At 49.3% G+C, this 17,158-nt stretch overlaps 1 protein-coding gene across 4 annotated transcripts in view; it reads left to right on the top strand.

Annotated features, from left to right (window-relative positions):
* Window positions 1–17,158, top strand: part of SLC18B1 (solute carrier family 18 member B1) — a 176,680-nt gene that overhangs the window by 73,681 nt on the left and 85,841 nt on the right. For all 4 annotated transcript variants that reach the window (XM_068231587.1, XM_068231589.1, XM_068231588.1 and 1 more), the window contains one exon: window positions 2,464–2,559. In XM_068231587.1, the coding sequence (XP_068087688.1) occupies window positions 2,464–2,559 (96 nt within the window). The remainder of the gene's footprint in view (window positions 1–2,463; window positions 2,560–17,158) is intronic.

Genomic DNA, 17,158 nt, shown 5'->3' with positions numbered 1-17,158 from the left:
GTGCATGAAAAATGTGTAATAGAGGAAGAATCCCCTCATACTCCTGCAGAGTACCTGCACATCACTCTTACATGTACCCACAGTTATATTGCCTAGGGCCTGATAGATGTTCTTTGTTCCGGTCTGTACCTTTTACAAGTACTCTTACCAAGGACTAGTTTTAGTCTATGACTAAAGGGAATAAATATGGCAGTCTACGTATCCTTCTCACTTTAGTTGTCTTTTAAAATTCCTAAGCATTGGCAGTTAAGAGACGAATTTCATGTTACATACTTTCAATCAACAAGATTGTAATGTGCAAATTAGTGGAGACGGAGTCGAAGAGTCGGAGGAATCCTAAACTGAGGAGTCGGAGTCGGTGGATTTTTGTACCGACTCCACAGCCCTGGTTAGGACTACTCTACTAACAATTTGGGGGAAGGAGCTCAAGTTACATTAACTCAGTGCTTGTGTTTGTAAGTGGTCCATAACGTGAAGTGGTTCATCCACGTAATTAAAGAGACACTGAAGCGAAAAAAAAATTTGACATAATGATTTGTATGTGTAGTACAGCTAAGAAATAAAACATTAGCAGCAGAGATAGGAGTCTAATATTGTTTCCAGTACAGGAAGAGTTAAGAAACTCCAATTGTTATCTATGCAAAAAAAGCCATTGAGCTCCACGACTTTCAAAAGTCGCAGAGAACTCTATCTTCTGAAGCTTATTATCTCAACTGTCAGTCACTGTATTTTCTTTTACTCCCCAGACGACAGGTCAATAGTTTACAAGACTGCTCTGTAAAAACATTTAGAATGCTGAGTAACGTGTACACTGCAAATATTAGAGAATGATGCAATGTTATAAAAACACTATTTAGCTGAAAACTATTTAACTGAAAATAAAAATATGAAAATACTATACAACCAGTTCATTATATCATTTTTTTTTCGCTTCAGTGCCTTTTTAATAAGTCAACCAAAAGTCAAACAAACTTTGAGTGCACAGGGGTTCGTGCAAATCTGAGGTGAGAAGTGAAGTGAAGAGAAGAGGGAAGGCTCTGAATAGCATATAGCCTTCTGGTTTCTCCATCCGGGCCGTCACTATCAATCTTAAAGTCTATTTTTTAAAAAAGGAGGCCCCCACTTTGTAAAATGAAGAATGATCAGGAAAAGCCATTCCTTGTGAGATCAAGTGAGCAAGGGTTCTGCAGGCAGGAGCTGCATGAGAGCATGGAAGTACAAAACTAGTGGCGGCAGTGGGGAGAGGGCTATTAGATCAGATTTCTACTAAGATATGACCTAACATCAACATGGGGTAATGTAGCAAAATCTAGAATGAACAATATCAGGTGGATACCAAGCTACACAGTGGCCTCAATTCACTAAGATCATGCTGGAGATAAGGCAAGAGAAAACTTACCTCCACACAGTGAGGGCTGGTGCACACCGAGCGGCTTTTTGGGCGTTTTCAGATCCGCTTGCGGCTGCGGATCTGCTAGGTCAATGTATCTCAATGGGGTGGTGCACACCAGAGCGGCAGGCGTTTTGCAGAAACGAAAAATGCCTGGGTGAGGCATTTTTTGGATTTCGGATGCGTTTCTGCCTCAATGTTAAGTATAGGAAAAACGCAAACCGCTCTGAAAAACGGCACTTCAGAGCGGTTTTGCAGGCGTTTTTGTTACAGAAGCTGTTCAGTAACAGCTTTACTGTAACAATATATGAAATCTACTATACTGAAAACCGCAGCAGCAATCCTCAAAACGCTAGCAAAACGCCTCATAAAAATAAAAAAAAGCGTTTAAAAATCTGCTAGCATTTTGCGGATCTGCTAGCGGGTTTTGGTGTGCACCAGCCCTAAGAGAGTTATCTTATCTCTTCATTCCTTACGATACCTCTTCTGTAGTTAATTTACCTCCTCTGTAGTTAATTTACCTCCTCTGTAGTTATTTTCACATGCAGTTAATGAACAGCCTGTCTTTAACTCTGGAGTTATTTTAAGGATTAAAGAGTTAACTTAAAGACAGAAGCGTTAACTTTAGGTTTGCCTGAGGTAAAATGTTTTCTGAATACTACATGCCTTATCACCATGGTAACAACTCTAGAAGGGGTATTAAAGACAGGAGATAAGCTTAGTGAATTGAGGCCAGTGTGCATACACACAGTGTCCTCAGACCTATCCCTGGCTCTGATTGACAATACTCAGACTTCTACTGGAAACAAGCTTCTGTCTTGGTGCTGTATTGTCAGAGATACTGTCTGCAGAAACAGCATTAACCTCTATGTGCAGTGGTAAAACAAACAATGGAAGGCCCCATAAAAATGGAGAAACCAGCTAAAGTAGTTCTGGTAAGCAAGGTACCACAGTATTGGTATCAAATGAAGAAAATTTTGCTTCAAGTTTGCATTGAGAAAAAGTCCCTAATACTGTTAAAATGTGTGAAATAAATACATATGAATTTCTATTTTTTCTTTTTTTTCCAACAGGCTGTGAAGAAAGGAGTTAGTAATACAGTGATTGGTCTCATATTTGGATGTTTTGCACTGTGTAATTTTTTAAGCTCATTAATACTAGGACGATATGTAAGTACCACATGCCTCTTGAAGTGTGAATGCATGTTAGTGTGGCACTGTATCAAAACAGAAAATCAGTTGTGATAGTGGTAGATAGATTGAGGGCGTAGAGCGAAGGAAGGTTGGAAACAAGTTTTTATTGCCATTTGTTGTGGAGATTCTCCCTCATATCCTGGACCTGTTCGTGCTTTAACAAAAAGCAAAGTGAATTTCCAAACTTAATTTTCTTTGGAATATCCTCCAATTGGGTGTCTGTTCTGGTGATTGATGCCTCATATAAGATTCCCTAAAATATAACTGGGTCTGATGCACGAAGCGGAGGCAAATTTTCCATACACAGACAGCACCAAGCAATTTTATTAGTATTAACACTATGGGAACAGCCTATGTTACCCTAGTAATGCACATTGCACTAATAAGGTAATGCACGCTGATCCCCTGGTGTTAGGGCTCGTTTACACTATTGCGGTGCGGTATCCACCGCTGACGAAATCGCATGCGGATGCAATTCCGCATGCGTTTTTTGCCGCGAATTCGCATGCGAATTCGCATAGGTGAGTGTATATGCGATTTTAACCATGTCACTGCCTGTGTGAATTTACATTGGTACCTATGCGAATTCGCGGCAAAAAACGCATGGGAAAAACGCATGCGATTTCCCTATTAAATACATTGTGTGCGATTCGCCTGCATTCCACACGCAGGCGAATTCTGAGGGCTCTGCCGTGCAGAAAAATCCTGCACAGAAAAACGCACAGCAAAACTGACAAGTGGAAACAGGCCCATCCACTTGTATTGGCTGTGCGAATCTGCATGCAGGAAACGCATGCAGATTCGCGATAGTGGAAACGGGCCCTTAGAAGCGGTCCTGCCACATTAGCTGACAGACATGAGGTGTAGAAATGAGAGGTAAGCAAAGTCACTAAGGTATTCATAGAGTTGTAGTGTAGTGTTTATCTGGTGTGCTGGATTGCTAAATGACATGCGAGACACGTGCTGTATTCTTGAATAGGATGGCATTACATTGGGTTTGTAGGTCATTTTGAGTTTTGTTTGAAATCTCATATTTCAGTCCTTGAGGCCTGAAATTTCAGTCCTTAGCCTCACCAGCACCCACAACATAGTGCTACATGCAGCTCAAAAGACTCTCAAAAACCAGATTAGTTGCCCAGACAACCCAGGACAGACTGGAAGCCATTTCCATGACCAGCCCAGTACCCACCAGTGACTTTTTTGCTATACACATCAGTGTTCTCCCCAAGCCCTATTAGCTGGGTGCTCCTCCTGGCTTATTCTGGTGAGTGCAGGTTGGTCATTGCTCTCTTATCAGGGCAGCACAGCCAGCTGATCAGTGAATAATAATTAAGGGGGGGGATCACACACTGGCAGCTCTCTGGTCCTGCATGTCAGCAGGAGATTGAAAGAGGGTGTGAGAAACATTGGCCTCAATTCACTAAGCTTATCTCCTGTCTTTAATAACGTTTCTAGAGTTATCACCATGGTGATAAGGCATGGAGTATTCAGGAAACATTTTACCTCAGCAAACCTAAAGTTAACGCTTCAATCCTTAAAATAACTCCAGAATTCTAATGTTAACGACAGGCTGTTAATTAACCACTTAAAGACCGCCTCACGCTAATGGGCATGAACACGGCGGCAGCCCATGACCGCCTAACGCCAATTGGCATCAAGTCCTGGGGCTGCAGTTTCCCAGGGAACGGTTGCGCGCATGCGTTCCCTGCCTCTTCACGGAACGGAGTTCCGTGAATAGCCTGCTAGCCGCCGATCGCGGCTAGCAGGCTGCTTGTAAACGTAAGGGGAAAGAAATCCCCTTTGTTTACAAGCGTACAGCGCTGCCAGGGGCCGCATCGCTGTAAGAGATCGGCCATCCCCGGCCTCTGATTGGCCGGGGAGCGCTGTCCTCTCATAGGCTGATGCCTATGAGAGGCGGAACAGGACGGATCGCCGTCCTGTTCCAATCCACACACACCGGAGGGGAGGAGGGAAGGGGAGGGAGGAAGGGGGGAGAGAGAGCCTTGAAGAGGCAGGGAAAAAAAAAATAAAAGCGGCCGCAGCGATCGGACCCCTGCGACGGCATGTCCCCTAAAGGGACAAAAAAAAGGAGGCGAGTCCGATCGCTGGGCTCCTAAGCTGCACTGTGCAGAAGGCTGAAAAGCCTGCACAGCACAGCACTGCATAAAAACGCCTGGTCTTTAGGGGCGTTAAGTGGTGAACTGCATGTGAAAATAACTACAGAGGAGGTAACTTAAGGAATAAAGAGATAAGATAACTCTCTCACTGTGTGGTGTCTCCTTTACACACATGCAATAATCAGTGGTGCTCACCGCCAGGTCGTGATCACGCTTACGCGTGGATTCACGACCATTTTGACGCATTCCGCCTCGGACACGAAAATCCGTGAATAGATTTTCAACCACGAAAATCTGCTTCGGCTACGCGTGAATGCGGACAGAAATCCGCATTCACGCTCGTGAAACCCGGCGCTGAAGTCGTGGTTTGCGGAAATGCGTCAAACTATGCGGAAGTGACACATTGCAGGCCAATCAGAGTGTCCCAGCCAGGCCCTAGCAACCAATCACAGGAGGGGAGCTATGCCCTCCCCTCCTGAATATAAAGCGGCGGCCATGATGGAAAAGCTCTGTCCTTGCTAGACTGTGGTGCTGAGAGGATTATCTCCAGGCCATTGTTGTTTGAGCAAGTGCATTTATTGTGTTAAAAACAAAGCGTTTTTTTTGCTAACACTGCTCTTATACTGTACACAGTTAGCTAGTCAGTGAGTGATTGCTGTAGTTAGTTGTAGTCAGTGTAGTGTAGTGGGAGTGTGGGAGTCTAGTGATTATTTAACTGTGTGTAGTGCTGTGCAGGCAGGTTCAGTGCTGCAGTGTAGTGGGAGTGGGGATTATCTGTGTGTAGAGTGCAGGCAGGCAGGTTAGTGCAGCTGCAGTGTTCACTTGTATATTCCAGTGACAGTTTATACACTTGTACTATTTGCAGGCAGCCAGTCACACCGCCGGCGCCGCCACTCTCTGCCAGCGCTGTTCATTCATTCTGTCAGTGACCTTGTGCCGTGCCCAGTGCCCACTGCTCGCTCGCTGGCATATGAGCATCTCATTACACAGTGTGACATCCTTGTGTGCCCACTGCATCCTTCAGTGACCTAGTTGTATATCCAGTGGCCACTGCTGTGCCCACTGCATCCTTCAGTGACCTTGTACTGTGCCCACTGCATCCTTCAGTGACCTTGTACTGTGGCCACTGCATCCTTCAGTGACCTAGTTGTATATCCAGTGGCCACTGCTGTCCCCACTGCATCCTTCAGTGACCTTGTACTGTGCCTACTGCATCCTTCAGTGACCTTGTACTGTGCCCACTGCATCCTTCAGTGACCTAGTTGTATATCCAGTGCCCACTGCTGTGCCCACTGCATCCTTCAGTGACCTTGTACTGTGGCCACTGCATCCTTCAGTGACCTAGTTGTATATCCAGTGGCCACTGCTGTGCCCACTGCATCCTTCAGTGACCTTGTACTGTGCCCACTGCATCCTTCAGTGACCTAGTTGTATATCCAGTGGCCACTGCTGTGCCCACTGCATCCTTCAGTGACCTTGTACTGTGCCTACTGCATCCTTCAGTGACCTTGTACTGTGCCCACTGCATCCTTCAGTGACCTAGTTGTATATCCAGTGCCCACTGCTGTGCCCACTGCATCCTTCAGTGACCTTGTACTGTGGCCACTGCATCCTTCAGTGACCTAGTTGTATATCCAGTGGCCACTGCTGTGCCCACTGCATCCTTCAGTGACCTTGTACTGTGCCTACTGCATCCTTCAGTGACCTTGTACTGTGCCCACTGCATCCTTCAGTGACCTAGTTGTATATCCAGTGCCCACTGCTGTGCCCACTGCATCCTTCAGTGACCTTGTACTGTGGCCACTGCATCCTTCAGTGACCTAGTTGTATATCCAGTGGCCACTGCTGTGCCCACTGCATCCTTCAGTGACCTTGTACTGTGCCTACTGCATCCTTCAGTGACCTTGTACTGTGCCCACTGCATCCTTCAGTGACCTAGTTGTATATCCAGTGCCCACTGCTGTGCCAACTGCATCCTTCAGTGACCTTGTACTGTGCCCACTGCATCCTTCAGTGACCTAGTTGTATATTCAGTGCCCACTGCTGTGCCCACTGCATCCTTCAGTGACCTTGTACTGTGCCCACTGCATCCAGTGATTTATTACTAGCAACATGTCTGGCAGGGTTTCGCGGGGTGAGAGGAAAGGGAGTTCAATTGCCTCAGCCACTTCTGGGACTGCTCCACGTCCAGGGAGAGGACGCCCAGCTGTACGTGGTCGTGATGCAGCAGAAAGGAGGGCAGCAAAGCCTGGGCCGAGTCAGCGGACGCCATTGTCCAAATATTTTAAAGTTTCTGGTCCCCGTGTGGTGGTTGAGCAAATGGAACCTGACGTACTCATGGACATCATGACTTCCTCCCAGACCTCTACTGTGAGCACCACTCCAAGCAGCAGCAGCAGCCAACGTCCCACGCTTGTTGTGACATCCACCCCAGCACCTACTGGTCAGCAGCCCTCCCAGGATGACAGCGTTCTGTCCCTCAGTCCGGCTTCTGGGAACCTGCTGATGCAAGAAGCTCAGGACTTACTGGGGACTGATGTGGCAGAGATTGAGATCGGGCCACAATCACAAGCGTTGTTGAGTTCTGGTGATGAAGAAGAGGGGTCTGTGTCTGGGGATGTAGGGACAGAAGAGGAGGCGGGGGAGTCAGAGGAAGAGCTGGATTATGATGATGCTGCTGATGATGACGACGTTGTGGACCCTAACTATGTGCAGCCTGCTGAGTCCGTGGAAGAATGGTCAGAGGCAGAGCAGGATGACGAGTCACCTCGGCCTAGGCAAGGATATCGCCATATGTCAGGCAGGGGCAGGGGCATCGGCAGCAGTGGGCGTGGAGGAAGTAGACAGGACACTGCTTCAGCCGGCACCACCACCATGCAACCCCCGGCAACTACTACCACACATTGTTCCGCTGCACCCTCTGCTAGTGGGGGCCGCAGTAAATTAAAGTCACCAGTGTGGGATTGCTTTGAGGAATGTACTGATGACAAAAGGTATGCTGTGTGCAGGTTATGCAGCAAAAGATTGAGCCGTGGGAAAAGTCTGAGCAAGATGGGTACCTCATCCCTCCAGGGCCACCTGAGAAGCCGCCACTGCCGCGAGTATGCGGAGTTTAAGAGGAAGCAGGCACTGCTGGCAGGGGTTCCTGAGAGCAGAAGGCCCACCAGCGCAGCAGCATCATCCCTCCCTCAGGGTCGTGAATCCCCCACAGCAGCAGCAGTAGTAGCACGCAAGCGCTCTTCCACCTCGGCTACTCAGGACACAGACATTGAGGCTGGCAGCCAGTGTTCGTCTCTCTCCTCTGTCTCCCCTGCATCCCAGCGTCGTCAGACCCTGCTGAGCGACACCTTTCAGGGTCTGACCAAGCCTCTGCCTCCAAGCCACAGGCGGATCCGCAAACTAAATGGTTTGCTGGCCCGGGCCATGGCATCACAGCTGCTTCCCTACTCCCTGGTGCAGGAGGGGAGCGCCATGCGGACGCTGCTCCAATTTGGCATCCCCGAGTGGCAAGTCCCCAGTCGCCACTATTTCAGCAGGAGCGCGATTCCAGCACTCCACAAGTTTGCGGTGGAAAATGTGGCCCGTTCCCTGGACTACTCTGTGGGCAAGCGGGTCCACGTGACCATGGACTCGTGGAGTAGCAGATTTGGGACAGGTCGCTACCTGTCCTTTACGGCCCACTGGGTGACACTGATGGAAGGGAGGGAGGACAAGAGCGCATCAGCCCAGCTAGTGGTGCCACCACGCGGGATCAGGGGGGATGCAGAAGGGTCCTGTCACGACACTCCCTCAGCACCCGGAAAGCAAGCCCGCCTCGGCAGCAGCAGCGCCAAGCCTCGGCACTGCCAAGCCCTTTTAAAATTGGTGACCCTGGGGAAGGAGAGGCTTACGGCCACCAACGTCCTGGCCGCCCTCAGGAAGCAGGAGCGGAGGTGGCTGACCCCCAGAGGCCTGGAAGTGGGGTATGTGGCAGCCGATAACGGGGCCAACTTAGTGGCAGCAGTGCAGCAGGGAAACCTCCAGCACATCCCCTGCTTGGCCCACGTGCTCAATCTTGTGGTGCAGCGCTTCTTGCGCACCTACCAGGGGATGAGCGAGCTGCTGCAGGATGCCCGGGCGGTGGTACGCTTTTTCCGCCTGTCAGCCACTGCCTCTGCACTCTTGTCCACCTTACAGCAGCAGTATGGAAGGCCACAACACCGGATGATCATCGACATGCCAGTTCGCTGGAATTCGACTCTGGCCATGTTGGAGCGGCTGTGTCAGCACAGGCTGGCTCTTAGGGCCTACATGCTAGACCTAAGTGTCCCCAGCAACCAACAAGTCCCCATGATTACTGCCACTCAGTGGACACTGATGCAGCAAGTATGCCTGGTGCTGAGTCCCTTCCTGGAGGCAACCAAGATGGTCAGTGAGGAGCGGGCCTCTGTGTGCCAGTGGGTGCCCTTGGTTTGTCTACTGGAGCAGGCAATGGACAATTTAATTGAGCGTGGGGATGAAGCCCTGAGGCAGTTGGAAGAACAGGAGCAGATGGCAGCACAGTCCAGCTCAGAGGAGGGCTCACAGCAGGTAGTGGAAGAGTTGGAGGTCCCTAACCTGAATGAGGAGGAGGAGGAGGAGCAGAGTGCAGCAGGCGTTGTACGTGGATGGCGGTTTGAGGAGGACAACGACATGGCACAGGAAGAGGACAGGCATGCGTTATGGGACAATGGCGAGGACGAGGAAGATCTTGCTGGCAGGGCCCACTTGTTTCCCATGGCTGTGCACATGTTGCGCTGCCTTCGCAGGGACCCCCGGGTGATCCAGATGCGTTCAAGGGAGGACATCTGGATTACCTTGATGCTTGATCCCCGTCTGAAGGGGAAGCTGGGAGACTTAATGACGCCATCCACCACCGAGCAACGCACAAGGGAGTTGAAGGAGGCCCTTGTGCGCAGACTACTGGAAGCATTCCCCCAGCCTTCCACCCCCACTGTAGCTGCTCTGCCAAGCCAGCAAGAGGTGCCTGCCATTGCCACTAGCAGCACAACAACAACCACCAGCAGCAGCAGCAGCAACTGGCACCCCGGAGACCTGAAGAGCCTAAGCAAGAGCCTGTATGCAGTGCAGCAGCCCAGAACAGAGGTGCCCGCCACAGCATCCACCACCAACCAGCACAAGCAACGACTGACCACCATGGTGTCTGACTATATGGGGTCATCCAGCGGGCTCAATGACACCGACAGCCCTGTGGACCCCTTGGAGTACTGGGTCAAGAGACTGGACATCTGGAGCGAGCTTTCCCAGTACGCCCTGGAACTCCTATCCTGCCCTCCTTCCAGTGTCCTCTCAGAGAGATGCTTTAGTGCGGCCGGTGGCATGGTCACAGAGAAGCGCTCTCGGCTCTCCCACGCCTCTGTGGACAAACTCACCTTCCTGAAAATCAACCAGGCTTGGGTGGAAGGTGAGTTCCTGGCCCCTATTGTCGGACACAGGGGGACATGAAGTGGCTGCTGCATGTGCTGTTGTTAACTATGCCTGCCTTTATAAAGACATTTACTACCTGCCTAGTGCCTACCTTGGTTAATTTTTTTGGTGTTATGGTACTACTACCAGTAAGTTGCCATGGTCCTCCTTCTGAGCTGCTGAACTGACCGCCCGCTTTGTCCTCCTGACTCAGTCGCTACTACACTCTGCGTTCACACTGCCCGGGTCGCCGGGTGCATTTAATTTTTTGGCCAGCACTATGACGCTGTGCTACTACTACTGTGCTGCTGCTGCTGAACTGACCGCCCGCTTTGTCCTCCTGACTCAGTCGCTACTACACTCTGCGTTCACACTGCCCGGGTCGCCGGGTGCATTTAATTTTTTGGCCAGCACTATGACGCTGTGCTACTACTACTGTGCTGCTGCTGCTGAACTGACCGCCCGCTTTGTCCTCCTGACTCAGTCGCTACTACACTCTGCGTTCACACTGCCCGGGTCGCCGGGTGCATTTAATTTTTTGGCCAGCACTATGACGCTGTGCTACTACTACTGTGCTGCTGCTGCTGAACTGACCGCCCGCTTTGTCCTCCTGACTCAGTCGCTACTACACTCTGCGTTCACACTGCCCGGGTCGCCGGGTGCATTTAATTTTTTGGCCAGCACTATGACGCTGTGCTACTACTACTGTGCTGCTGCTGCTGAACTGACCGCCCGCTTTGTCCTCCTGACTCAGTCGCTACTACACTCTGCGTTCACACTGCCCGGGTCACCGGGTGCATTTAATTTTTTGGCCAGCACTATGACGCTGTGCTACTACTACTGTGCTGCTGCTGCTGAACTGACCGCCCGCTTTGTCCTCCTGACTCAGTCGCTACTACACTCTGCGTTCACACTGCCCGGGTCACCGGGTGCATTTAATTTTTTGGCCAGCACTATGACGCTGTGCTGCTACTACTACCACCAGTATGTTGCAGTGGTCCTTCTGTGCTGCTGAACTGACCGCCCGCATAGTCCTTCTCCTGACTCAGTCGCTACCACCACTGCACTCTGCGTTCACACTGCCCGTGTCCACTGACAACTCTGCTGCGATGTCATTGCTTATTGCTGCAAAAAAAACAAAAAAAAATTACAAAAACCTCTCTGGAGCCTTTTTGCCGTCAGCCACTCATCCTCCTCCAGCGGTTCCCTTCGCCGCCAAGTGCCATTGGAACTCGCCTTCACCTCTTTGACTGCTGAACGCGTATATCCCTTTTTAAAACCACTTATTACCAATTAATAGCCCCATTTAAAGTGTTGATTTCACTTTAAAATCCATTTTTCTCTAGAAAAAAAAAATTTTTGGGAATTTTTTATGTTGAAGTTATGTTGCCCCTTATCACCTCGATAATCCATGCTATTTGGGGGACTGTAGCATGTATGGGGGCTTTGTTATTAACGTTAAAAGAAAATCCGCCTCCGGGCGGGAATCCACGCGTGATTACGCCATTCACGGCAGAAAATCCGCGTGGTTGCGTGGACGCGAACGAAAATCCGCATGCGGCGGGGCCGAATGCGGATTTTTTTTTGCAACCACGCGGATTTCCGAATTCGTGGATGAGGCACATCCGAGCATCCCTGGCAATAATGGACTCTGGATCATGTAAAAAGTGCTTGGGGGTTATAGGAGACACCAGGAGCATAACAAGAGGAAAGCAGCCCCTGAAACTGCAGGGTGTGTTTGTCTTTCTGTGTGTTTGTGTGTGTCTGTTTGCATTTGTTTGTGTGTGTCTGTCTCTTTCTTTGTGTGTGTCTGTCTATGTGTAAAGTTTGTATTTGTGTGTGCGTATGTGTTTCTCTGTGCGTGAATTAAAGGGAAGGTCCAAGGTGATTAAAAAGCTACTTACCTGGGGCTTCCTCCAGCCCCTTGCAGCCATCCTGTGTCCTCGCTACAGCTCCGCTCTCCGCTAATGGCCCAGAGTCCCTTCTGATACAAAATGGCTCCTGCACTTCAGCGTGCGGTTTACGGAGTCTCATTGACGTCATCCTGACTGTACTTTGTAGGCGCAGTACAGTCTGGATGACGTCAGTGCGACTCCGCAAGTAGATGCCAACCTGGCGAGGTTGGCATCTGCACCGGAGGGGACCAGGAGCCACCGGAGCTGCGGCGAGGGCACAGGACCACTGCCAGGGACTGGAGGAAGCCCCATATGCCATCAGGCATAATTATAGCTGATCTGATTTACTTACCTGGGGCTTTCTCAAGCCCCTCGCAGCTGTCTGTCCCACACTGACAGCTCCATTTGCAACCTCGAGGTCGTCCTCTGCACCATGCGGGGACCCTGGGCCAGCGGCTGCTCACAGAGCGGTCAGAGTGGGACAGACAGCTGCGAGGGGCTGGAGAAAGCCCCAGGGAAGTAAATCAGATTTGTTATAATTATGCCTGATGATTCCTTTAATCATCTCGGACCTTCCCTGTAATGTGCACACAGCGGCACCCAGAAATCATGTCATGGGAGTACACTGATACTTTGCAAGGGTACTGAGGGAGCACTGCCAATTGGGGGGAGACTTGAAGGCCAGCTCTGGGGCCCTGGGCAATTGCCCAGTTTGCCCCTATGGAACCACTTTGCACCTATGCAAGCGACGGCCCCTGTATTTCCCTGTCCCCGCCCCGTATGAGAAGCTTAAGAATTAAGGCGCATACTTGTGCACTATATCCCCTCATTTCTGTCTCCTGTAAGAATCAAGCTTGATTCTGTGGGTGACACTGTGTGGTCCCACTGCTGTACAGATGTGTTTTCAGGCAACAGCCAAGAGATATGTGTTCTCTCTCTCAGGGAGAAGAGGGATGATGGCAACGGGAACAAAAGAGGGTCCTCCACGGGCAGGGAAAAGAGGGGAACAATGAACTCGGCCACCAACTGTTGCTTAATGCTGTAGCATACTGGATTATTAAGAGACCTTGTGGGACACCTGTGTGCACACTAGATTCTCAATTGACTTGGCCCCAATCGGCTTACATTTAACAGGTGCGCCTGGTAAAATGGACACAAGGCAATGCTGATATTCTACTACCCCTGATTACCGATAGAAGAATATCACTTATTATACCAATATTTTACTATCCCTCTGTAACCATATTCTCCCCTCCACTACTTCTAAAGGTGGCCACACACCATAAAATCTGACTGTACATTTTTATACAATCTTACCAACAACCATGTAGTATAACAGCAATAGATTCACTGGGACTTAGATATATTTTTCAGTTTGTCTCTTCTACTACAAGAAAAAGTGGTAAAATTGGTGATTGATTGTACAGTCAGATTGTATCAGAATCAGGAGGTTTTTTATTCGCCAAGCACGACACAAGTCGTGCCCAGAATTGGGGTTGGCACAGAAGATGTAAAAACACAGCTCAGGAGGGAGACAAATTACTTTGACAGAGTAAAAACTACAGACTGAGACGGGACATAAAAAAACATAATAACATAATAAACATAGACAAATCATTCTTGTCAGTGCAGAACTGAGCAGCTTAACACTTTGACGCTGGAATGGACCACCGTTCTATTAGAGCAGTCGAACTGACTGCAGGCCTAGGGTGGGAGCCACTTAATAGAGTTCAGGAGGTTGACGGCCGAGGCTGTCTTGGTGGATATGACCCGAAGTCTCTTCCCCAATGGCAGCCGGCTAAAGTAGCGGTGGCCTGGATGTAAGGGATCAGTTGCAATTCTTTGAGCTCTGGAACGCAGTCTGGAGTAGAAGAGGCGGTCAAGCGGGGGGAGGGGTTTCCCTATGATTTTCTCTGCTGACCTGATGACTCTCTGTAGCTTGTATCTGTCGCTGATTGAGGAGCCAGCATACCATACCAGTATGGATGAGCAGATGACAGATTCTATGCTGGCAGTATAGAAGTTGGACATAAGTTCCTGAGCCATCCCGAACTTTCTCAGTTGACGAAGGAAGAAAAGTCTTTGTTGGGCCTTCCTCTGTAACGTGGCAGTGTGGGCGTTGCAGCACAGGTCGCTGGAGATGTGGGTTCCTTGTTGGCGCATGCTTCCTGAAGTCTATGATCATCTCCACAGTTTTGGCCGTGTTGAGGATCAGCCTGTTTTCCTTGAACCATAGGCAAATGCTGTCGACTTGCTGCCGATAGGCCTGCTAATCGTCCTTGGTTACGAGGCCTACGATGGTGGTATCGTCAGCAAACTTGACGACCTTAACCGAGTCAGCTGATGACCTGCAGTTATTGGTGTAGAGGGAGAACAGCATCGGGGATAGGGTGCAGCCCTGAGGGGCACCTGTGTTGGTGACCCTTGGTTGGGAGGAGATCTTGTCCAACTTGACCACTTGGGATCTGTTGGTCAGGAAGTCTGTGATCCAACGTTGCAGGGTCGGGTGGACCTCAAGTGCCACTAGGTTGTTCTGGAGGATGCTGGAGCAGATTGTATTGAACGCCGAGCTGAAGTCCAGTAGGAGGATTCTGGCATACGAGTCTGGTTTATAAAGGTGATCACTGATGAGCTCTAGGCAGATGTTGATAGCATCCTCAGTGGACCTGTTTGGCCTGTATGCGAACTGGAACGGATCCAACCGGGGCATCGTGGAGTGCTTGAGGTCGGCCAGAACTACCCTTTCCAGGGTCTTCATAATGACGGAAGTAAGAGCCACAGGCCTGTAGTTCTTGATGTCGGAGATGCCCTGCTTCTTGGGGACAGGGATGATTGTGGACCTCTTGAAGCACTCCGGGACTCTGCCCTCCTGAAGAGACTTGGCATAGATGGAGGTGAGGATAGGGGCTAGGTGCTGCGAGCATGTTCTTAGGCATGCCGGTGACACGCCATCTGGGCCCGGGGCTTTCCTGGGATTTAACGTGGCCAGATGGCATAGGACCTCAGCCTCGCACACCTTCGGCGGGTGTGGGCTTGGACTTGGCTCAGCCTCGGTGAAAGGTGAATGGGCGGGAGGAGTGGGAGGAGCCGGAGCCGACTGGATCTCGAACCTACAGTAGAAGTCGCTGAGCTCTTCTGCTAACTTGATGGACGGTGTGGCATGTTGAGGGGAGGGCTTATAGTTGGTAGCTGTCTTTAGCCCCTTCCAGACAGCTCGTGGGTCATTTGAGCTGAGATTGTGTCTCATCTTCTCAGAGTACGTTCTTTTTGCTTCTCTGAGTTCTCTATTGAGGTTGTTCCTTGCTGCTGTGTAATCATCTCGGTTCCCAGACTTGTGTGCCATCTCTTTGCGCTTATGTATGGTGTGTGGTCACCATTAGACTAACCTCCCTCTTATATATGCCTTAATCTAATCCCCCACAGGCCGACAATTTAACATCTGGAGTTTGGCTGCGGTTTATTTGAACTACAGCATACTCAAGCAGAAATCCTGATGAGCAGCTATATAGCCGATCAAAACCGCAGCTCAACAGTTCACCTGAGTGGCTGCACAGCCCCTAAAATTAGCTGGCAGAATTTACCTGAGCAACTGTAAAGCCACTCAAATCATCTAGACAGAGTTTGGCTACAGTGGCGCACTCCTGCGCCCAAATGACCCACCTGGCACTACTATAGCTGCTAATACACAATGATGAGAGACAGCGCTCCTCTTCCCACATTCCTTAAATCTGTAAAAAAATAAACAGACTGCACATAGTGCATTACTGTGACTACTGCCAGTGGTTACACTCCCCAGGTGAACAGTGATGCACACATGATTCAAAATGTTCCCACATTTTTTCCTATTTTCCCATTAAAGCACATTTAGAATAAAATAATTCTTGGCATAATGTCCCACCTAAAGAAAGCCTAATTGGTGGCGAAAAAAACAAGATCTAGTTCATTTCATTGCGATAAGTAATAATAAAGTTATAGACGAATGAATGGAAGGAGCGCTGAAAGGTAAAAATTGCTCTGGTGTTTCAGGGGTAAAACCCCTCAGTTGTGAAGTGGTTAATATTCAGACGTATTACAGAGGAAGACCTGTAAGAGTATTCATTCTGTTCGGGTACTATATGAGGTCCTGCAGCACCTACTCTGTCTCTGCTTTTTTTCGTTAATACCTCTGTGCTCTGATCATTCTAAATGCAGAAAGAACACACTGTTCCAAAATGTAAAAATTGGTTCTAGACTCCTAAATGCAAAACAAATGTTTGAGTGAGATATGTTATATATGGAACAAACAAGGGGGAGGAATAGACCTTTTTGCAAAGCACCAGAAAGGTCAAATAAAGTAATGTCACAAAATATCTTTATTTTGCAAAAAAATTCAAAAAAATTCAAAAAAAAAAAATTAAAATACCACCAAAGAGGTGACAGACAATGTCTCTCCAATTGCATGGATATTAGAGTAATTGTAAAATACATATGTCACAATAGGCAATCCATAAAAACTCCCATACCAATTGTAAACCTCAAGTAGGGAATGTGTGATAACAGGGGGGTATATAAATAAACAATCACAATTGATAAATATTGCATGTGTCCCAATTAAAAAAACAGATTCAGAAGAGATTCAGCTCTTCTGAATCGGCTCCCATTAAAGAGCCGGCTCTTACGGCTCTGAATCAGCTCTTCATTAAATATCACTAGACACCACTCAGAATCGGAGTAAAAGCCCCGCCCCCATTTCCATGACAACTCCAGACTGCTTCTCTGACCGGGGCAATCCCTCCTGCTAATGCTCTGCTCCGCCCCATACACTCCTACAAGCTGCAAGAGGAGGACTACATCTCCCAGCATGCCTCAGCGGCCTTTATTACACAGCAAATCAGAGCTGTGTGGGGCGGCTGAGGCATCGGCTCTTTCAAAACTGAGAACCGGCTCTTGTCGTTCGCAGCTCTTAGAGCCGGCTCGTTCGCGAACGACCCATCACTATAAGGCACTAAGAAGTGCGAGCAGTGAGATCCCTAGAGTGCGGGGTAGAATAGCACTTACATGTGAGGCGATGGAAGAGGTCCTGGAAGCCGAGGGGAGAGACGAGAGGCAGCCTTAGTGCACCACGTGGGCACGGCCTGC

Source organism: Hyperolius riggenbachi, chromosome 4 (genome assembly GCF_040937935.1).
Source record: "Hyperolius riggenbachi isolate aHypRig1 chromosome 4, aHypRig1.pri, whole genome shotgun sequence".
NCBI classification, from domain to species: Eukaryota; Metazoa; Chordata; class Amphibia; order Anura; family Hyperoliidae; genus Hyperolius; species Hyperolius riggenbachi.
This window is presented reverse-complemented; position numbering and strand designations above follow the sequence as displayed.